Source organism: Hipposideros armiger, unplaced genomic scaffold (assembly GCF_001890085.2).
Source record: "Hipposideros armiger isolate ML-2016 unplaced genomic scaffold, ASM189008v1 scaffold_1051, whole genome shotgun sequence".
Taxonomy (NCBI): Eukaryota; Metazoa; Chordata; class Mammalia; order Chiroptera; family Hipposideridae; genus Hipposideros; species Hipposideros armiger.
In genome coordinates, this window is record NW_017732401.1 from 11,363 (window position 1) to 34,323 (window position 22,961).

Below are 22,961 nucleotides of genomic sequence, written 5' to 3' on the forward strand. Positions count from 1 at the left end.
ATATTTATTTATTTATTTAGCTGAGCCATCCTGCCACCTGTTGGCAGCTTAATGGCAGCTCAGCTTGGGCCGGGCATTGAACCACTGTTGCTCAGAGCTTGTACTCTTTTTTTTTTAAAGATTTTTATTGGGGAATTGGGGGATGGGAACAGCGCTGGTAAATTGGGGGAAGGGGAACAGACAAGTTGCTGTCCTTTTGTTCGTCAGTCTAGTTGTGGAGGACATTGCTTCACGGACTCAAGTTGGCACCATCATTGCGCTCTTTCTGGGCGAGGCAGATCAGTCACCGGCTTCTGGAAGGCCACTCACAGCGGCTGCTGGCCGCTCACGCTGGCTGCTGGCTACACACGATAGCCCATGGCAACCCACTACAGCAGGGGCTGCAGACTACACTGTCGCCTGCGACCCACAGCAGCCCAGCTCCAGGTTGAGCTGTTGTTCAGCAACTTAGCTGTCGAGGGCATTGTCACTGGCCCTCATATCCGGGATCCGAACCGGGGTCCCTGGCGTCCCAATCCAGCTCTTAACCAATGCGCCACTCGGGCAGCCTGCTTTCTTATTTTTTCTTTTTAAAAATGTAGTAGTGCCGGCCGAGTGGCTCAGTTGTTTGAGAGCTGGCTTGGGATGCCGGAGGGCCCCAGTTTGAATCCCGCATGTGAGGGCCAGTGACACTGCCCTCCACAGCTAAGTTGCTGAACAACAGCTCAACCTGGAGCTGGGCTGCCGTGGGTCGCCGGCGACGGTCTAGGCTGCAGCCCCTGCTGTAGTGGGTTGCCATGGGCTACCGTGTGTAGCCAGCAGCCAGCGTGAGCGGCCAGCAGCCGCTGTGAGTGGCCGTCCAGAAGCCGGCGACTGATCTGCCTCGCCCAGGAAGAGCGCAATGATGGTGCCAACTTGAGTCAGTGAAGCAATGTCCTCCACAACTAGAGTGAAGAACAAAAGGACAGCAACTTGTCTGTTCCCCTTCCCCCAATTTACCAGCACTGTTCCCATCCCCCAATTCCCTAATAAAAATCTTAAAAAAAAAAGAAAGCAATGTTATTGACTTGTCATTGTTATATAATTTTGAGGGGATGATATATTAATTTCCTATTGTGGCTATAACAAATTACCACAAACTTGGTGGCTTGAGAACACAGAGATTTATTATCCTACAGTTTTTTAGGTCAGAAGCTCAAAATAGGTTTCACTAGACTGAAATTAACGTGTTGGCACAGCCATACTTCCTCCAGAGACTCTAGGGAATAGTCCTTTTGTACCTTAACCAGCTTCAAGGCTCCCTGCATTTCTTGGTGGGGACCTCTAATCTGTGAGAATACCTGTCCTCAAGGAAATTTCAGAAATATTGGCCTGGGCTTTGGATTGCTAGTGAAATTTTTTTTTAACCAGTTAATCTTTTAGTAGACACAGCTTTCAGTTTTTTCTGTACATAGATCACTAGGTAAATATTTTTGCAGTTTTACAAAAATGGACTGATGCCATATATATGGTTCTGCAAACTGTTTTGGTTTTTTTGTTTTTTGTAATTTTACAATGCACCATAGACATTTTTCCATGCAACGAATGAAAATCCGCTACTGAAACATAGAGGGCTGCAGCTGGATAATGAAAGTGACACCTAAAGCAAAGTATTAGCATAAGGTTTAAAGCCTAGGGCCTGGCAAATGCCTGCCCATGATCACTACACAAAAGGAATGTCTTCAAATCCCCTTTGGGGGGCCCTGCACCCACCCCTGAGTTCCCTTGGGCCCCTCGGGTGGAAGGGGTCCTGTAAACTTTTTTGCATCCACATAAACCCCCCACCCCCCAATTTCTGTCTGGTTTTTCTTCACCTCACCCTCTACCCTAGCCATCTCATCGAATTCTCTTATCATCTCCTCATTGCTCAAATGCATATCATGTATGGCCTCCTTGTATTCCTTGAGGCACTGAGCCAGCCCCTTGTTGGTTTTCCTTTTGGCTTTCCTGGGTACCTCATCCCCTGCTGGGCGCCTTCCTGCAGCCCTTGGTTCGCTGGCTGCTTTTCCTTCTTCTTTTGGCCTTCCCTCATTCTCTGGTTTTCCTTCTTTCGGTTCTCCCTGGCTTGCTGGCTTTCCTTCGCTCTCTACCTTTCCCTCTTCTTTTGGCTTTCCCTCCTCTGGCTTTTCCTTATCTTCTATCTTTCCCTTGTTTTCTATCTTTTTCTCATTTTCTAACTGCTCCTTGTCTTCCAGAGTATGAGCTATTTCTGGCTTTCCGGCATCCTGTGGCTATTCTTGGTTTTCCATCTTTACTTGCTTCTCAGGCACTGCCTCATTTTCATTGCAGAGTTTTTCCATGTTGAGATGGCCCCTCCTTTTCCTCTCCTGCAGGATTTCTGGATAGCTTCATCCTCCTTTTCTAGGTTAGCCGAGTGCTGAGAACAGACATGCAGACCTTTCTCCTTTCCGTGCCTGTTCCTCCTCGCCCATTCCAGTTCCACAGGCAGCGACGAAGAACCTTGCACTAATCTCGCTAGTGAAATTTTATAGAAATTGGAATGAGCACAATTTATATCACTGAGGGGCAGGCATTAGAGTTACATAGAAGCGATCTCCCCAACTTTCTTATCACTCAAATAAGAGATTTATTAGATTTCATAAAGACAACACCTTAAAGAGCTTGAGTTTGGGGTAGGAGGCTATCTGGTTCTAAGATTAGTCTAACCACTGCCAACTTTACAGAGTCAGAAATATTAAAAGTAATTAATTGTTGGCTGGGTCGATACTCTATTAGGCAACTCTTCCCAGGCCCTGCTGTGCATCATTGGCAGCCAGAAAGCAGAGCTCATTAATGCAAAGTAAGTCTCTGGATTATGAGTGTGTTTGTGTGATGTGTTTGACAATCCCCACAGATCACTTAGTGTTACTTAGTGTATATTATGACCTAATACCATCCATCTCCCTGTCCCATCCTTCCCAGCTCTGAAAGAGGTCTCTAAACTTCCCAGAGCTCAATAAAATTAAACTGGGGGAAAACCTGGATGCTTGCAGAGATAAACAACAAGCAGCAAATCCAGAAATAGTTGCTCTTTTATATTGCACATGCTATTGCCAAACTTACACATGAGTATCTCCAGGCATTACCAAGAGGTCTCTTTAAATTGGTGGTTGAATTTCAGGAGCTTGTTACGCCCATGGAAATGACTGACAGAACCTCAGTTGGTGTCCTCATTTAGAGTTCCCACCAGTCAAGAATTTCCCCGAGTACCCAGGGATCAGGCCAAGCCACGGCTCCTGCCATTCACTGTTGTGATAGGTGTCGTAGCCCATGTCTTTGCTAATTGCTGTCTACACAGGATCACAGACTCCAGCTCCTTGGGGAATCATCCTGGCCACAATGTTTCCATTCTCGTGATGCTGTGTAATGATGAGCGCAGAAAAAGGAGACACACATGCTAGGGCGAACTAGTTGATTTATTTAGTAATATTTCATTAATTTATTATGTAACATCCAATTAATTTAGGTAGCAATATCCAATCAGTTGAGTTAGCAGGATACAATAGCAAGAGACAAAGGCAATGAAGACAATCAAAAGAAAGGCTAGGGCTGGCCGAGTGGCGTGTTGGTAAAGAGCTGGCTTGGGACACCAGAGGGTCCTGGTTCGGATCCCACATATGAGGGCTGCTGACACTGCCCTGTGCAGCTAAGATGCTGAGCAGCGGCTCGACCTGGAGCTGGGCTGCCATGAGTCGCCGGCGACAGCGTGTGGGCTGCAGCCCCTGCTGCAGTGGGTTGCTGTTGGCTGCCGTATGTGGCTGGCGGACAATGTGAGTGGCCAGCAGCCGCCATGAGCAGCCGTCCAGAAGCCAGTGACTGATCTGCCTTGACCGGAAAGAGCACAATGATGGTGCCAACTTGGGCCAGTGGAGCAATGTCCTGCACAACTAGACTGGGGAGCAAAATGGACAGCGACTTGTCTGTTCCCCTTCCCCCGATTCCCCAGCGTCGTTCCCAATTCCCCAATAAAAATCTTTAAAAAAACAAAACAGAAAGGCTATAACAAAAGGTGAAGACAGTTAAAACTAGGCTATAAAATCAATTTGGCTAAATACACAAATGAAATCAATAAGGAGTATCTAAATACAGCAGCACATTCTATTAGATGTTAACCAATAACAGTATATGCCAAAAGCTTCCCCAAGAGGAAACAGACTGGAAAGGGTGGGAAGCAGCCAGACCTCACTAGGTCCACGGCTGGAAGTCAGAGCGTCTCCTGATGCCTGCAAGCTGCATACAAGTTCCCAGTGCCAATGCTAGAATGATGACAACTCACCAACAAAAGAATTTTGTACTGTTAACTGAGGTAAGCTCCAATCTCTCATTCCATACAATCCAACCCTGAAAAGCAGTCCTGACACAGTAATCCTGGAAACAGCAATCTCTTGAAAGAGTAATCCAACAGCAATCCCTTATGCCACCTGAGATCCATCTTATATATCTTTTCAGATGCACCCCAGAGCTAAGTTTTTGTTCCTACTTCCCCTCTCAAGGAATAGCCAGTTCCGGGAGGGTTGTTAATGATAAGAATGTTGCCTACCCGGCTGATGAGAACAATATCTACTGTTCTTGCCTGGGACCATTGGCCCAAGGCCTCGAAAGCTTGGCAACATGCCTGTCACGTCATCCTGATATATTGGGCCGTTGGAAAAGGCATGACGCATGTTTGCAACAGATGGCACTAGTTCATTTTTGGAAGTACTAGATTCATTCGTTTCTATGTTATTGCTATGTCAATGACAGCTTACAGTTCTAGCTTTACTCTAAAAAAAAATTGAGCGATTTGGTTGAGATTTGGAGATTTTACAACAAGTTGAAGGTGGAAGACTAAGCTATGCATTTTTGCCGTATTTTACTGTTTTACTTCCATCAAGGGAAGAACGCGTGTCAAGCTTGTGAAAAGTTGCATAAAGTTTATGTGACAATGCTGTACAAGAACGTCAGTGCTAATGATGGTTCACAAAATTCCGTGCTGGTGATTTTGATCTCAGCGACGCTCCTCACTGGGTCAGGGAGGCCCACCGAGGTTGATGATGACAAAATAAAGTCAAACCCACATTACACGACACGAGAGATTGCAGAAACATTGAACATCCATCATTCAACTGTTCTTTCAACCTGAAGAGGCTGGGATACGTAAGCAAGCTCGATATTTGGGCTCCGCATGAACTCAAAGAAGTTCATTTGATGGTGTATATAAACGTCTGCGATATGCTCATTAAACGTGAGGAAAACGATCCTTTTTTGAAGCGACTGATAACTGGTGATGAGAAGTGGATTATTTACAAAAATATGATGTGCAAGCGGTGTAAGCGGTCTTGGTCCCGATGTGATGATTCATCTCAAACAACATCGAAGACGGACATTCATCAGAGAAAGTTTATGCTCTCAGTGTGGTGGGATTTTGAAGGTGTCGTATTTTTCGAGCGCCTACCAAGGAACCAAACAATCAATTCGAATGTGTACTGTCAGCAGCTGGACAGTTTGAACAAATCCTTCATCCAGAAATGCCCAGAGCTTGTTAATTGTAAAGAAGTTGTGTTCCATCGCGACAACATGAGACCACACAAAAGTTTGATCACCCGTCAAAAATTATTGGAGTTTGGATGTGTCGCCATACCCACCATACTCGGATGACCTTGCGCCATCAGACTTCCACTTGTTTCGCTCTCTTCAAAACTCCTTGCATGGTACAACATTCAATTCAGATGAGGCTGTGAATCAGCACCTTGTTCCGTTTTTTTGCAAATAAAGACAGGTCCTTCTATGAATGAGGAATTATGAAGCTCACTGAAAGATGGCAAAAGGTTATCAAACAAAACAGGCAATATATCATTGATTGATCTTTGTTCTTTATATAAATAAATGACCTTCGAAAAGCATAGACTAAATACATCATGATTTTTCCAATGACCCAATAATTTAGCTACTTCTTCACTTCATCCGCTGATGCAGGCGAAACAGACAGAAAGCAACATTTTCTCATACCTCTCCTGCCGGGAATGAGACAAATGGGGGAATCTTCTCAACCCCTGACTAAGAATTCTCTTAACCCTAAGCTAGCCATAAACTCAAAACATCTCACATGCAGTCTCTCATGTGAGGGAACAAAGGACAGACAGGCAAAACCTAAGCATCACCTCACATGCAGTAACAGACAAAAGCCAATAGACAAAAGTTAACACTAGTCAATGAAGGCAAATTTTCTTAACATCTTTCCCACATGCTGCAAGAGGTGACACTGCACTGGGACTCCAGGCCTCTACCCTATATCCTGCCCCAGCTTGGATTACCCACCACCAGTGTGTCCACAGCTCTGTATCTTTTCCCCAGTTAGACCAAATGTGATACAGACACCTCCATTCTGGAGTCCCATGCTGAAGGAAGTATGCCTTCTCTGTCTCCTTGATGTCCATCCTTTCACCCAGGCCTCCTGCTGAATTTCACTAGCATCTCTTCTCTTCACCTGTGTTCAATATTCTCCCTCCTACCTAAGTCCACTTTCTATCTCTTGCAGGCTGTGCTGTGAGAACTAATTCAAAAATTAAAAACATAGGCATGTGTATGAGGATATTATTTGTAGCAGTAATTTTCAACTGAGGTGGGTGTGGGGTAGGAAGAGAGGGGTTTTGCCAAAGAAATTATATTTGGCAACCTCTGGAGACAAGTTTGGTTATCACAACTGCGGGGTGCTACTGACATCTAGTGGGCATACGTGAGGCTGCTGTGTAAACATCCTCGATGCACAGGACAGCTTCCCACAACAAATTACCCAGCCCAAATATCAGTGGTGCTAAGGCTAAGAAACTCTGACTTACAGTCATCTCCTGAAAGAGTTCTTGAAAATGAGTGTTTATTTCTGAAACACTATCTTGAGGGGTACCTACCTATTCCTTAAGTTTCAGTTTTCCAAGCCGAAAATTTTAGATCAGTTGCCATATGTCACTATTTCCCTTTTTCTCTAGTTGCTGTTTTACATGTTAACAGGAAGAAATTCAAAAGACAATACACTACTGATTTTACCAAGAATCCACCTAATCCAACAGTCTGTGAAAAAAGGATTGATATTCATATTCCATCTAGTAATTTCAGCCTGTTCAACACTCACTCAACAAATCTTTGTTTCTTGTCAATCCTGAAAACGTATATTCCTTTAAAATTTTTATAGATGGCTTTTGTCTTTCTGAATTTGAATTTCTAAACATATAAGTAGAAAAGCTAGTTTTTTTCCCCTTCGATTTTCCCCATTGATTACTTGTTATCCATTTTCACCCTAATAAGCAAAGATTATCTCTTGGCCCAGATACAGCTGAGAGAGGGGAAGGGAAAGAAGTAGGAACAAGGAAGGAAACACATGATCAAGGCACTGGGAATTTTTTCAAATATTGAAGCTCTATTAAATTTTTCTACATCCTTGGTAAGGAGGAAATTCTGGGCTTAGTTTTCTACTTGAACCATTCAGTACATTCTCTAAAACGTGGCTTCCTACTTAAGATAAATATTACAATAGCCTAGGGGCCACCATACACATTGCCTCTCTGACCTCACGACTCTCAACTTTTCCCTGCTTTCTCCACTCCAACCACACCATCTGTCAAGTCAACTCCTACCTCCAGGCCTTTACAGCTGTTTCCCTTGTCTGGTGCACACTCCCGTAGCCCCCATATCCACTCCTTCACCCCCTTCAGATCTTTGCTGAATTGCCACTTTCTAGGTGAAACCTTCCGTCGCTCACATATTTATAATAGCAAAACACCTTGTGCTCCAGCCCTCTCTATGCCTTTTCTGCATAGCATCATCTGACATACAATTTTCATTCTTTATCTCACACACTAGAAATTAACTCCACGAAAGTAGATCCTTTGTCTAAGTCAGTGCTATTATTAACAGGGCCTGAACAATGTATGGCTCCTAGCAGTAGCTCAATAAAACTTGTTGACTGAATGAATAATTTAAGTCCAAGTAGACAAAAATTTTAGCGTATGGATATCTGGCATTTTCTGCCTAGATTCCCAATACCACTCCCATCTTTATTGGGACCTTATCACAGAAAGGTCAATTGGCAAGGACACGGAAAGCGAATACTCTTATACAATTGTGAGTAGGGGTGTATAAACCTCTTTACAAAGCTATTAGGCAGTATCTACTAAAATTTTAAATTTATATACATTTTGACCAAGAATTTCTCTAAATTTACCTAATGGAAATAATGGCACTGGTGCACATCAGTACAGTGTTGTTTATTGAATCAAGATTGGAAGCAGGTACTTCGGTTTAATTTATGATGAACAAAGCTGGAAAGAGTATCACTGCCACCCTTACAACAAAAATAACGCTGAACAATCTCCTGTCATTTTATTAAAAAAAAAAAAAAAAGTTAATCCAGAGGCACGCGGATTCAGGGAGACCAACGTCCAGAGGCCTAGATGCTAATTCAACTCTCAACGACCTTGCGTTTAGCAAACGTCCCCCGCGCGGCCCCTAAATCCAGACGCGGGTGGTGTCTCCACTCATTCCTTCCAGAAGTTTCCGTTTCCTGGAACTGGACTCCGCCTAGCCCACGATCAGATTTACTTTCCAGTTTCCTTTTCCCGCTCCAGTCCAGCCTTTAACAAAGACAACCGCTCTCACACCGACCTAACGCAGCAGACGCGCCCGGTGGGAAGCGCGCGCCCGCAAGCCCTGCGCACACCCGCGCCCGCGCACACGCACACGCACGTTCCCGCTCACACGGCCACGCGCTCCCCGCCGCTCCGCTGCCCGCGACTCCTACCCTGCGGAGAAAGCCTGTGGGGTCTTGCCTTCTTCCTGGAAGGTCTTCGGAGCCCAGCCACCATGAGGTAAGGGCTTTCCCCGCATCTCCACCCACACGGTGTAGGCCTTTGTTTCAAACTGGTGTTTTTCTTTTATTCCTTTAGCCAACGCAGCGCTGCCGCTCTTTATTAAGAGGCCGAGCTCCCGGTGCCCGGCAGCCAGGCGACGGGCTTCGGACGCTCCAGGTTCCGGGCGTCTGAAATCGGGCCTATCCAGGAGGGGGTCTGAGCGGACGCTTCCCTGGAGTCGCGACCCTCCCTGGCATCCGCAGTTGGGACTGTCGGGCCGTGTGGCCAGGCGACGAGCCCAGGGAGACTTGTCCTGTCGCCGCGGCCGCCGTGGTGACTGCGCTCGCTTCGCGGCCGCCCCCAGCGTCATTCCGCGCTGCTCCTACGTGGCACTGGCCTCCTCAGGCCCACCGCCTTTCTCTCCTTTCCAAGCCCTGCAGCTGCCGTTCCCTCATTTTGGCAGACGTGGTTTGGCCGTAGCTGCAGGCGGCCCATTTGTCTCCTGCCATTTTGCCTTTTTGATTTCTGGATCTGAGTTCTGCCCTTCCTGTGAGGTACCTTTGAACCGCGTACAGATTTTTATTGTTCCACCCAATCCGCTATTTAATCAGGATTTCTTTATCTGTCTTCTTTACTAGTGTATGGTGACGGTGGCCTGTCCTCACCCTTTTTTGTATCCGCAGGGGCTAGCTAGCACCCTGCCTGTATGTGTTTAGTGAACCATTCGCATTTAGTAAGTGGAGGAATAAGAAGTTAAGGTCTTGGGCTCCTGAAGCCGATCATCCTTTGTTCTACTAGTTGGGTGACCCAAAGCAGTTTCTGAAACTCGGTGTGTCTGTTCTTACAGTAAAAATTGATGGCATCCATCTCTTAGAACTTTGGAAAGGGTTAATTGACTGCTTAGCACATAATATTTGCAAGGGTTGACTATTATTAGAAGCAAAAAATAATTTAAGTCTCTGACTTCTAACATTTGTGAGAAGGGAGGGAGGTATTAGGAAGGGCCTGAAGAAACAAAGAGGAAAGGTGGGGGGGTGCATTATGTGTGTAGATGCAGAATAGGGTGGAAGAAGGATGGACCTCCTAGGGGATTGTCTCCCAAGGACATTGAAAGACTGCTAATTCCTAGGGGGAAAATTTTTTACTTAAACATAAATGTTTTGGGGCCGGCTGAGTGGCTCAGTTGGTTAAGAGCATGAGCTCTGAGCAACAGGGCCGCCGGTTCTATTCCCACATGGGCCCATGACGCCGCTCCCGAGCTGAGCTGCCGATGGGCGGTGGAATGGCTCTGCTGGTTAGAGCGCGTGCTCCTAACAACAAGGTTGCTGGTTCAGCTCCAGCTGCCCATAGGCAGCCGGATGGCGACTGGACTTGGAGCTGAGCTCGCTGCGCCCTCCACAACTAAGACTGGACAACAACTCGGCTGTTCCCCTCCCCCAATTCCCCAACAATGTTCCTCTTCCCCAATTACCCAATAACATCTTAGGAAAAAAACTGAAACATAAATGTTGCCTCTTCAGACATAATAGCCTCTCTGCCAGCTTCCCAGAGACAAGGTTAAAAACTTAAATAGACAAAGTTTAAAAAGTAAAACTTCTCATGGCCTTCCAGTTGTGTGTAAATTTCACGGCATCTGAGCAAAGCACTTCAGTCGCTGACTGACTGTCCCTTTGAGATCTCACAACCACATTCATAGTACCCAAGGCAGCCCCCCTCATCGTTTTTTGGGCTGGGCTGGTAGAAATCTTCAGAACAGAGGCCAATGTTTCTTTTACGCTGTGGATGAGCCGAGTTGCTGGTAAGCCCATATTGTTGTGGATCTGTGCAGGCTGTTAAGGGCATGGGAATTCTTGCCCATGAGTTTGGTGCGGTTATAACCAGAGAAAGAAACAAAGACCAAGAGACAGTCATATCAGGTTTCCCAGCAAGGACCATAAGAAAGAGTTCAAAACCTATTTTCAAAATCCAAACATGGAGATAGAGATAGAGCATGTCAAAATATAAAGACAAGTTGGATAGGGAAGATTTGAAGTGGGAAAAAGTTTGGAGCCATTAGCAGAAAGCGAAGAACTAGCAGGAATTCCTTCATCTGAAATTCAGGTGCTTTTTATGATAGGCATATCTAGGGTAAGCTACTAGTATGTAACTGCCTTCATTCATTCAACAAATATTTATTTATTGAGCTTCTATTATATACCTGGAATAGTAGATGCTAGGGACACAGGTGAAAAAATAAAATCAGAACAAGGCCTCTGTTCTCATGGGGCTTACATTATTTTTTTTAATTTTTATTTTTTTATTTTTGGGGGGCTTACATTTAAATGGGGGGAAATAGACAAACAATAGATAAGTGAGTAAATAATCAACATAATTCAGAAAGTGATAAGAGCTATAAGGAAAATAAAATAGTGTAATGGCCTAAGAGAGTGACCTAGAATGGAGGGGTATATTTTAGATAGCTCTGCCACAGGCAGCCTCTTAAATAAGGAATATTTGAGCTGAGTTATACTAAAGAGCTAGTCATTCAAAGATTAGGACCAGAGCATTCCAAGTGGAGTAGAAACAACAGGTGTAAAAGTCCTCAAACTTGATAAGTTCAAGACAGGAAGAAGGTCGGTATGTCTAAAACCGTGAATGAGAATAGTAGTAGAAAGTTGGATGGGTAGACAAGGCCCACTTCTTTTGGGAGTTGTAGGACATAGCAGGGGCTAGATTAATACCTAAGGGTGTTGGGAAGCCATTGAAAGATTTTAAGTCAGAAGACTACCATAATCTGGTTTACATTTTCAGAAGTTTACTAGTACTATGTGGGAACCAAAAGTGGAAGCAGGGAGACCAGATTTTGCCCCACCTCAAAGGAAAGAAAATTGTGGTTTAGACTAGGAAAATAGCAGTAGAAATATGGAAAAAGTGGATGGATTTGAGATATATTAAATCTCAATTAATCCTGGTAGAATTAACAGGATTTGGGTGAAGGGTTGAGAGATAAGGAATCAAAGATTGTTCCTCCTATACTTGGCCTGTGGAACTAAGAGATGCCATATAAGGTGGGGAAGACTGAGGGGGGAACAGACGTAAGGGATTCAGGTTTCTGTGTTGGAAATGTTCATTTGAGATGCCAAATGAACTTCTTATTGAAGATGCATGTGAACTAAAAATTAGATAAGTCTGGAATTCAGGGGAAAGATCAGAGATAGAGGAAATACTTTGGAAGGTCATTCGTGTATACAACAGAAAGTGCTTATTAATTGGATTGTGGGGAAAAGTATTTTAATTCACTTATCTTAATGATAATTATATCTTTGAAAACTAAGATTGTTACACTTCCTTCAGATCACTTTTAACATAGTTTTACCCCAGTTCTTTTGTTGTTTGAGAGAATCACTAATCACCCTTAAATGAATAGATCTCTCTGCCAATCTCTATCAGAAGCACTCTGCACAGCACTTCCTGGTGAGGAGTAGCTCCATCTCAAAACGACTCCAACAAAGTAGAATATTTGTGACTTTAGATTGAGGACTCATATTTGAAACCATTGTTTTCTTAACATGAGACCTTCAAATATCTGGTGTGTCTTTTCCAATGGTCAGTTACACAAACCTCTTATCTGCTCTTTAAGTTGCTCTAAAATCCCTTTCTGTGTTCTTGTTAGGTCTTCCTGAGGCAAAGTGAACTTTACATACATTAGATATATCCTATGTTTTAAAACAAATTATTCTAGAAAACAAGCTTCAATTTTTATTTTAGAGGTAGTGTAGTATTATGGTTGAAAGACCTAAGCTTTTGAGTCAGGCAGAACTAGGTTTGGATCTTGGCCCAGCCTCTTTATAGCTGTGTAACCTTAGACATTTAATTTAAACTCTCTGTCTGCCAGTCCTCATCCATAAAATTGTGAAAATAATAAGAGGTTGTTATAAAAATTAAATGTAATTTATATAAAGTGCTTGGTACACTGCCTAGCATGTAGTAAACTATCAGTGAATGGTAGCTTTAGGTACTTATGTTTTTTTGAGAGCTCTGATTCTAGATAGTATATTATAAGCAGTGCGCATTTATACTATTGTGTTGGATCTGCAGTGAACCCAGGTCATATGCATAAAGTTTTTTTTTTCAAATATATCCTTGTTTGCCATTTAATTTACCTTGAATAAAATAGCAAAAATTTCAAGTTAAAGGAGAGTTCTAACCTGTTGGGCTTGAGGCCTTTTTATTAATTAAGCTCTATAGACTCACTGTCTCTAATTGCCCCATGCAGTGTCCACTAGTCCTGTGTGACTATTTAAGTTAATTAAAGTAAATAAAACTAAAAATTCACCTCCATTGTACTGGCTACATTTCAAGTGATTAGTGGCCATATGTGGCTAGTGTCTACCATAGTGTACAGCACAGATAAGACCATTTCATCATGACAGGAAATTCTATTGGAAAACTCGCCTAGAATCTACAATCACTAAAATGTGGGACCTGTATATATATGTATATCTTATACACAAACAGAGAAAGAAAATAAATATGAAAAAATTATAAAATTGAAATTAATAATAAGCGAATTTAAGTCTACTAAATACAATACTAAGTCAACTACTAATGTTTACATTTAGTATTTATAAAAAATGAAAAACAAAGGGCTGGCCGAGTGGCTCAGTTGGTTAAGAGCTCACTCAAGAGTGAGAGCTTTGTGCAACAGTGGTTCGATTCCTGGCCTGAGCTGAGCTGCCAAGGCTCAGCTTAAAAAAAAAAAAAATTCATGAAGTATATTAGATTGTAAATATGAAATGGTTTTATTTTCCTAATCACTACTACTAAGTGTACAATTAATCCAGTTCTTTAACTTTTCCATCACTTTGAGCTGTTAGGACAGCTCCTTTTCCAGTTCCAAAAGACTCAGTCCAATTCAGTTTAAAACTTCAATTTCATGTTTGGTTCAAAGCGCTCTTCTTCTCCTTCCTAACTCCCAGCAAATACTGATATAAGTGCTATGAAGAACAGGAAAATGTGATAGACTAGACTTTAGGATGATTGGTAAGGTGGGGGTGCAGCTTTAGCTAAGGTGTTCAGGCCTCTTCAGAGATTTGAGATTTGAATCAAGACCAGAATTACAAGAATAAGTCCTAGAACTCTCTTAGGAAGAGTACAGAGTAAGGGAATAAAAAGCAGGTGCAAATGCCCTGAGGTAGGTGCATACTTGGCATAAGAAATAATAAACAATGAAGTTTTTTTTAAAGGCCAGTATGGCTGGAGTGCAGTGCATGAGAGGAAATTGGTACAAAATGAGGCTAGAGAAGTAGATATGGGCCAGATGATGAAGGGCATAACAACCACAGTTAGGGATTTGGGGCCGGAGGTAAAGATTTAAGTATTAACAATGAAAAGCTTCACTTCCGCTTTATACTCCATTTTTCTTGCAATTATTCTCCCCTCTCTCCCATAAGCATCATTTCCCTAAATACTGGATATTTCCCATTGACATATCACTAAGTCATTAAAAATATCATGATTAAATTTTTTTACAATTCCTTCAGCCTCCCTCCAGCCGTAGCTCTACTTGTCTACTCCCTTCATAGTAAAATTCCTTACAAGAGTGGCCTATATTCCCTGTATCCAATTCATCACCTCCCATTATCCCCTCAACCCACTCCAGTAATGTTTTCATCCCTACCATTCTATTAAAACATTTATCAACGTCCCGCACAACTTTACTCCTGCCAAAACAGTGATCTCTTCTCTGTCCTCATTTTCTCAACATCTTAGAATCATTTTATACGTTGAATATTCATCTCTCTGTTTTGAAATAAACATTTTCTTCCTTAGACTTTCATGACAACAGGTTTCTTTGTTTTCCTGCACCCTCTCTGATTATTCTTTCTTGGCCTTCTTTCCTGGTCCTTCTACTCTGACTTGGAGTGAATTACAACTTAGTTTTTGACCTTCTCTGTCTATGCTCACTCCTTAGGTAATTTCATTCTGGATCTCATGGTTTAAAGTTCATCTGCATGCTGACTTCCAATTTTATATCCTTTGTTCTAATTTCACTCCTCCTCATCTCCAGAATTTTCTTCATTAATATTCAACTATATGCTTGATATCTTCACTTGAATGTCTAATAGACACCTCAGTTAACATTTCCAAATAGCTCTCTTGATTTACCCACTTAGTTCCTGAAGTCAAAAGCATAGGAATCATCTTTGATTTCCTCTTTCCTTCATGGCCCTCCCCATACCCACTTCCATCAGAAAGACCTGTCAGCCCTACCTCCAAAATATAACCATCCAGTTCTCACTAATCCTCTACTACAACCCGAGTGTTAAACTTGCATCATTTCTCCTTGGAGTCCTTCAGCAGTTGCCTTCATGTCTCTTTCAGGGAGATTTGCTCTTGCCGTGCTATGTAAGCTTTAACTACCTCCCAAGACACTTTGCTAGCCTCGCATTTCACTCTCCTACTTTTTTTTTTCTCCTTAACACTTATTATCATCTCACATACTCTATATTTTCATTATTTTTTTGTCTTTTAATGTCATGCCCACCCCCTGTTAGAATGTAAGCTACATGAAGTAGGATTTTTTCTTTCTGTTTTGTTCACTTCTGTATCCCCAATACTTAGAACAGTGTCCTGTATATAGTAGGCTCTCAATAAATATTTGTTGAATGAATAGTTCCCCCACCAGTTTCCCAACTTCCTCTCTTGACCCTCTATGGTCCATTCTCCACAGAGCAGCTAGAGGAATTTTTTTTTTTAAAACCTGGATCAAATATTTTCATTTCTCTACTTAGAATTTTTTCTCCAGTGGCTTCCCATTGCAATTAGAGTAAAATTGATATCCCTTGTCATAGCCTACCAAACCCTGCATCGCCTGCTCCGTCCTACTACTACCCCTCATCTCCTGCTACTCTCCTTTTTGTTTATGCTTCAGCCACACTTCCTTCTGTCCCTTGAACATTCCAGATTTGTTCCCACATCAGGGCCTTTGTACTTGCTGGTACCTGAGCCCAAATGAGGGTTTCTAACCTCAGCATTATTGACATTTTGGGCTAGATCATTCTTGGTTGTTGGGGCTGACCTGTGTATTATAGGATATTTAGCAGCCACCCTCGCATCGATCCTGTAGATGCCAGTAGTCATCACTCCTGTGGTGACAATCAAAATTGTCTCCACACATTACCAAATGTCCCCTGGGGGGAGGGCAAAATCACCCTGGTTCAGAAGCACTGGCTTAGACTATTCTGCCCTCAAATCTTCTATGCGTCCTTTTCATTGAGGAGCTTTGACTTCAATTGCCCTTTCACAAGAGCTATTTCTTGACAATCATAACTAAAGTACCCCCCACTCCTACTACCACTTAATCCCATTACTCTGATTTTCTTTCCTTCTTAACACTATTACTGTCCGGAATTATGTTGTTCATTGATTTGCATATATGCTTATTTTCTGTCAACACCTTTTGTTTCTTTCTCTCCCAGAATGGGATTACCATGAAGAAAGGGCCTTCTTCTATCTTGTTCACTACTATATCCTCTACAACTAGAGTATTGCCTGGCATGTATGATGTGGGGTGATCAATAAATGTTCATTGATAGAAATATTACTGTAGTTCCCATAAACATTTATGTAAATATGTATTTTCATTGTACATAAAAGGGGGGTGGTCCTGTGTGCAGCTTAAATGGAAATACATGCACACCACACTGTACACGGTTTATCCCATAATTAGAGCATTTACCTCTTTGAGAGAAACCCTAAATAATTTTTTTGTACATTTCTTGTGGACTTTAATTATGACCAGTAGTAAATTTAGGAAGTCTTTTCTGACTGCCTAAGCACCACCATCACCAAACAAATAAAACTAGGTATATTAATCAGGACTTTTATCAGTTGTAGACAGTAGAAGGTTACACTGTGCCTCACACAAAGGGCCTCAATAAGTATTTCTTGTGGTGAAGTGAATAGTAGGGGCAATGAATGATAAGTTAGTAGACGTCAGCCTTTATTACCCACAACCCCAGCGGTCAGAAGGATGTGGCACTTACATCAAAACCTAGTAAGCTTCCTTTTGGCTTTTTCCCATCTTTATCAAATGTTTGTTACTCCCTTTTTATTGCTCTCAAACTTACCTTTCTCCCAGTCTCTTGGTATACCTGTTCCTGTCTGTGTCTGTGCCTGTTATCTCTGTAGGCTTTCCTTCCTTCCTCCTTCCTTCTCTCTCTTCCCCCTTCCTTCCTTTCTTCCTTTCCCTGCAACAATGATATATTCATGTGGTTTCTCTGTCTCCCTATAATGTGCTTCCTTTTCTCATTTCTCACCTCTTTTTCTCTGCCTTACTACTCATAATACAGAAATGAAAATTTGTATTTATTTATTTATTTATTTTAGCTGAGCCATCCTGCTACCTGTTGGAAGCTTAACAGCAGCTCAGCTCAGGCCAGGAATCAAACCGGCGACCCTGTTGCTCAGAGCTCGCACTCTTGAGCGAGCTCTTAACAAACTGAGCCGGCCCTGTATATATTTATTCTTAATTTTCAAGTCTAGTAAATAAAACATCTAAATTGCCCCTTTCTAAAAATAGGTGGTCCTTGTGGGTTTGTGACTGCCAAAAGGAAATAGGTACCCTGTAACATAGAAAACGCTATCATCTCCAGAATTGGTTTTGCAATAAATAATGACAGTTTCATGAAATATTTCTAGGACATAACTGTATGCAGGAAACTAGTATAAAGTTACAGGGCCCTATACTTTATAAGATCAAATAAAAGATAAAATGGGTTGTTAAGCAAAGAAAGGTATTTAAGGTTTAAAAATTGTTTCCTGTATTTCTTCAAAAATTAAAAAGGATTTTATCTTTGACAGTGAGATTCCTAAGGACTCCTTGAAGGCCTTTCTGTTGGAGTTAGAATGTCACTTTACCTGGAATTTACTTAAGGAAGACATTGATCTGTTTGATGTGGAAGATACAATTGGACAACAGCTTGAATTTCTTACCACAAAATCCAGACTCACTCTTTATAACTTACTGGCCTATGTGAAACACCTAAAAGGCCAAAATAAAGATGCCCTGGAGTGCTTGGAACAAGCAGAAGAAATAATCCAGCGGGAACATTCAGACAAAGAGGAAGTACGAAGTCTGGTCACTTGGGGAAACTACGCCTGGGTGTATTATCACATGGACCAGCTTACAGACGCTCAGAAGTATATAGACAAGGTAGGGAATGTCTGCAAGAAATTGTCCAGTCCTTTTAACTACAAGTTGGAGTGTCCTGAGATTGACTGTGAGAAAGGGTGGGCACTCTTGAAATTTGGAGGAAAGTATTACCAAAAGGCTAAAGCAGCTTTTGAGAAAGCTCTGGAAGTGGAACCTGACAATCCAGAATTTAACATCGGCTATGCTATCACAGTGTATCGGCTGGATGATTCTGACAGAGAAGGTTCTATAAAGAGCTTCTCTCTGGGTCCTCTGAGGAAGGCTGTTACCCTGAACCCAGACAACACCTACATTAAGGTTTTCCTGGCACTGAAGCTTCAAGATGTACATGCAGAAGCTGAAGGGGAAAAATATATTGAAGAAATCCTGGACCAGATATCATCCCAACCTTATGTCCTTCGTTATGCAGCCAAATTCTACAGGAGAAAAAATTCTTGGGACAAAGCTCTTGAGCTTTTGAAAAAGGCCTTGGAGGTGACACCGACCTCTTCTTTCCTGCATCACCAAATGGGCCTTTGCTATAGGGCACAAATGATCCAAATCAAGAAGGCCACGCGCAACAGACCTAAAGGAAAAGATAAACTGAAAGTTGATGGGCTGATTACATCTGCTATATTTCATTTCAAGGCGGCTGTGGAACGAGACTCGATGTTTGCGTTTGCCTACACGGATCTGGCCAACATGTATGCTGAGGCAGGCCAGTATAGCAATGCTGAAGACATTTTCCAGAAAGCCCTTCGTCTGGAGAATATAACTGATGATCACAAACATCAGATCCACTACCACTATGGCCGCTTTCAGGAATTTCACCGTAAATCAGAAAGTACTGCCATCCACCATTACTTAGAAGCCTTAAAGGTCAAAGACAGGTCATCCCTACGTACCAAATTGACAAGTGCTCTAAAGAAATTGGCTACCAAGAGACTTGGTCACAATGCTTCAGATGTGCAGAGTTTAAGTGCCCTAGGGTTTGTTTACAAGCTGGAGGGAGAAAAGAGGCAAGCTGCTGAGTACTATGAGAGGGCCCAAAAGATAGATCCAGAAAATGCGGAATTCCTTACTGCTCTCTGTGAGCTTCGACTTTCCATTTAACTACATACTCTAGGAAATGAGTTCTAAAGCTCTTCTCTCTATTTTGGGTTCTTATATTTTTGTTTATTGTTTTAATCCATTGTTCATTACAGAGCCAGTTTTTATTGAATGGTTATTGTGTACCAGGCATCATTTAAATACTTTATATACATTATGATGAATCATTTACTGTTTTCTACTTTTTTTAATTAAAATACTAGAATCCATTAAGAAACAGCAACATTCCAGCTGTACGTAACTTTTAAAAATGGCATGGCCATTATGACTTTATATCCCTTATCTCTGCTATTTATAATAGTTTTCTGGTTAAGTTTTGTCAAATTTTCCATATTACTTATGCAGTGAGTATAATCCTACATAAGCCTTTGACACCTAGGTCAGGAACACTCTTTCAGGGGTACAAAATTATGTTAGTTAAGCTCTTACATAATTACGTAGCTTGCAAAAGATTGAACTTTCCAGTTATAGGTGTTCTGACTTAGATGAGGATATTTAACTATCAACCAGATAGTCACCTAAAAAATCCTCTTCGTTGGAAGAAAAAAGTTCATAATAAAAAGTTTGTCATCTTTGATGACTTCAATAAAAGAAAAAACTAGAACATGAGGAAAAAAGGTTTCCTCAAATACAGAACTTCAGCAACCCATGAGAAATCAGAAGTATTAACTCCCAAAATGTTCGTTAAGTAGCTAGAAATAGTTATGAGAAAAAAATAATAGAAAATAATTAGTCTCAAGTTTCTCTGGTTCTTTTAACTAGAAGAATAAACCTAAACTGAATCTAGGTGGAAGTAATTTTATTTTTTCCAGTTAGAATTGCCGTATTTTTAGGTTAAAATCATTGAGATGGAAAGCAGACCACTTGAGAAATTGGGAAAAATGATAAGCAAACGGGTATAGTAGATGTCTGTAGAATACCAAGATTTCAGTGATTTAGTTTTGGGTCTGGACTGGGTAGAGTTCTTATACCCCCAATTTCTGGCCTTTGGTTAACTGTTTTAGTATTCCAACTTACTTCTGTGAAGCTTTTTCCTTTGTCTGAAGTTTTCAGATTGACATGTTTTCCTATAGATCCTCCAGGAATAGTTAGGCCCTGCTTTCAGTTCTTATACCTAATTTAAAGGGTCACTGCTTAAGGGCTCTTATTCCAGGAGACTTTTTAAATTGGGATGTTGCTGAAAGTGGCTTCTTTAATGTTTCTTTGATTATAGACTACACAATTGTATTTACCACCACAGTATTAATGGGAGAGTGTCATGTGATTTAGTTCTCTATACCTCTGTAGCTCTTAAAACTAATGTGTTTGTGTGTTTTGTTTTTGTTTTTGTTTTTTACTTTTTGCTATTTTTATTTTTTAAATTTGTATTATGGTTTTGATTATGTAAAAGTAGTGAGTTCTCATTGTAAAATTTCAAATAATGCGGAAGTATATGAATTTAAAAGTAAGAGCACTCCCCTCATCCTGCCCCAATTCTGCACCCCCAAGGTAAACTGTTAACAATTTGATATGTATCCTTCCAGATATTTTTTTTCTAAGCATATTCATACAAACATAGATACTGCAATGTATTTCATGAATTAAATTTTTTTAAATGTTGTTTTACTTAAGTCCCCACTGTTTTTGTTTATTTTGCTCATTTTATTTGTTTATTCAAAAAGAGAGAACAGGGAAGGGAGTGACTTTACTGAAATATTTTAGAAGCTTAGGACTGGAAGTCCTGACCCATTAGTAGAAGATTTGTCACATTTTGCAGCAAATATTTTGCAGCAGGTCATTTTCTCTCATTGGAAATAATGTAATCAAGGTTATGTTCCCAGGTAGGCATTGACATGCAATGAAATAGTTAAGGTATCAAAACAAAGATATAACTATAAGCTTCTATATTTAAATATTAGACTTTAAGGTCTATTAAATAACTTTAAAATTTAGTAGATATTAAAACATTGAAATGTATAAGAAGTTACAACAGGCTAAGAAAGCATAAAATCAGCATAAGAAAAAATACAACTGAAATATTAAACTAAAATTACTGTTTATAATAACTTTAAATTTTGTCTATAATTATACTTGCTTTCCTAAAATTCATATCTATTTAGAAATAATTTCATACTCTTGGGTTTAAAAACAACCTCAGAGTTGACCGTTATCAGCCATCAAAATTTACCCAAATTTTGATGGCTTGAATTATCTTCCTAAACAATAATTTCATCTTCAGAGAGCCCTTATTAGAAATTTATTCCTTCCATTTAACTGAAGACATAGAGCCTGAAGTTTACATATTTTGGTCTGTCTTTCGGGACCTCAAAGATCTATTCTTTTTTAGACAAACCAAAAATATGCCCAGGGAAGTGGTTGTAATTGCCCCTCAGGGCCATGTGACCCTTTAGGAAGAGAGAAGCGCCTCTTTCCCGAATCTTCAGGGCGCTCTTGGAAACTCCTGTTCAGTAAAGCTCTGCCACCAGCGTCCCAAAAGCTGAGAAAAACCCTTTCAACAGGTGAATCAGCGGGCAGTCATGGAGCTCGTAAACACATTTTCTGTCTTCTCTGGGTGCAGAACTAGTCTCAGCAGCTGATCACGTGCTATCTGCCAGAGTTTCAAGGACAATATAGGCAGTCACTGTTCCTTTCTAGATTGAGTCCATACAAGTTATTTCAAGAAAAACTGCATAAAACCACAGAACTTTAGAACCCTGCCTGCTCCAACCACCTTGATTGATAAGAAAGTTGGGACCCAGATTGCTGATGTGACTTAAGATTTCACAACACTGGCATCCATCATTGCATTTGAACTGAGGCCATGCTTCCCAGCATGTCAGAGATACCAACTCAGGTCCTGACCTAGGAAAGGCAGAACTCCTCTGACAGGTGACTTAGGCTCAAGGATTCCCCACCAGCCTTGCCAAATTTTCCTTAAAACTTTACTGTAGTCTAAGATGCTTCCACCCAACTTTTCTACCTTCTCTCCCGCACTTGGAGTCAGATCTGCATGACAGTCCAGCGGCTCCCCCAGCCTCTCCCTGCTCCCTTCCACTTTCTCTCACGGGTGTTACCCTAATAAATTTATTGTATTAAATCCTATCTTGTATCTGTTTTGGAGGTCAAATTAACTCACCTGGTGAAATAAATGTAATTAGATGATTAATTGGCTGTAGGGCAAATTATCTTTACATACTATAAATGCCATTTATTGTTTTTCAACTTTTGGATCAGTAATTATGGTTAAAGAACAGAAGATAAATCTTTCCAACCTTGATAATATTTAGTGTTTGATTTGGAAAAGAGAAGGGGGAAAGAGGTTAAGGGAAGGGTAAAGACCAAAAAAAAAACCTCATCTTACAAAAAGGGAAGTTAACCGATATAGTTAAAACTTGATGAAATAAGAAAGTTTTGAGTGTTACTGAAATAATAAAATCAGCTGATAAGGTAAAAATTGAAACATAAAAGCAAAAAAAATAATGGGAGGAATTGGAATAGGAGGATTTCTTTAAATTCAATAATTAATCCTCACTTAACATAGCAGAAAATAAAGTGTACATTAAATAGATAAAGAAATAGCATTATAAGTACACCATAGGCACCCATTGCAGGCTGAGATAGCCCCCTCCCCAAAACCTGACTACTTCCTCTCCCTCCCTACTTCTCTTCCAGGACCACAGTGTGTCAATCCTCTCATTCTCTTCTTAGCCAAGGTTCTCTGGTTCACGGAGATGTGGTTTCTTCTCCCTAGCTTCCTCTTTTACTGTAATCAAGCCACCCACATGCAGCTCATCGCCTGCCCCAAACAAAACTCCCACCTTCTCTGGCAGTTTCAGAGATAAATTTGTTCATTAAGT

General features: G+C 41.3%; 1 protein-coding gene and 1 pseudogene across 1 annotated transcript; one reads left to right on the forward strand and one right to left on the reverse strand.

The window, feature by feature from the left end:
• Nucleotides 1-1,681: 1,681 nt before the first annotated feature.
• LOC109376128 (transcription elongation factor A protein-like 4) lies at nt 1,682-2,333 on the reverse strand (annotated as a pseudogene).
• Nucleotides 2,334-8,623: 6,290 nt separating this feature from the next.
• IFIT5 (interferon induced protein with tetratricopeptide repeats 5) lies at nt 8,624-22,656 on the forward strand. Its single transcript, XM_019631892.1, has 2 exons — nt 8,624-8,858; nt 17,685-22,656. The coding sequence occupies exons 1-2, from the start codon at nt 8,854-8,856 to the stop codon at nt 19,126-19,128; spliced, it is 1,449 nt and encodes a 482-aa protein (XP_019487437.1). The 5' UTR covers nt 8,624-8,853; the 3' UTR covers nt 19,129-22,656.
• The last annotated feature ends 305 nt before the right edge of the window (nt 22,657-22,961 follow it).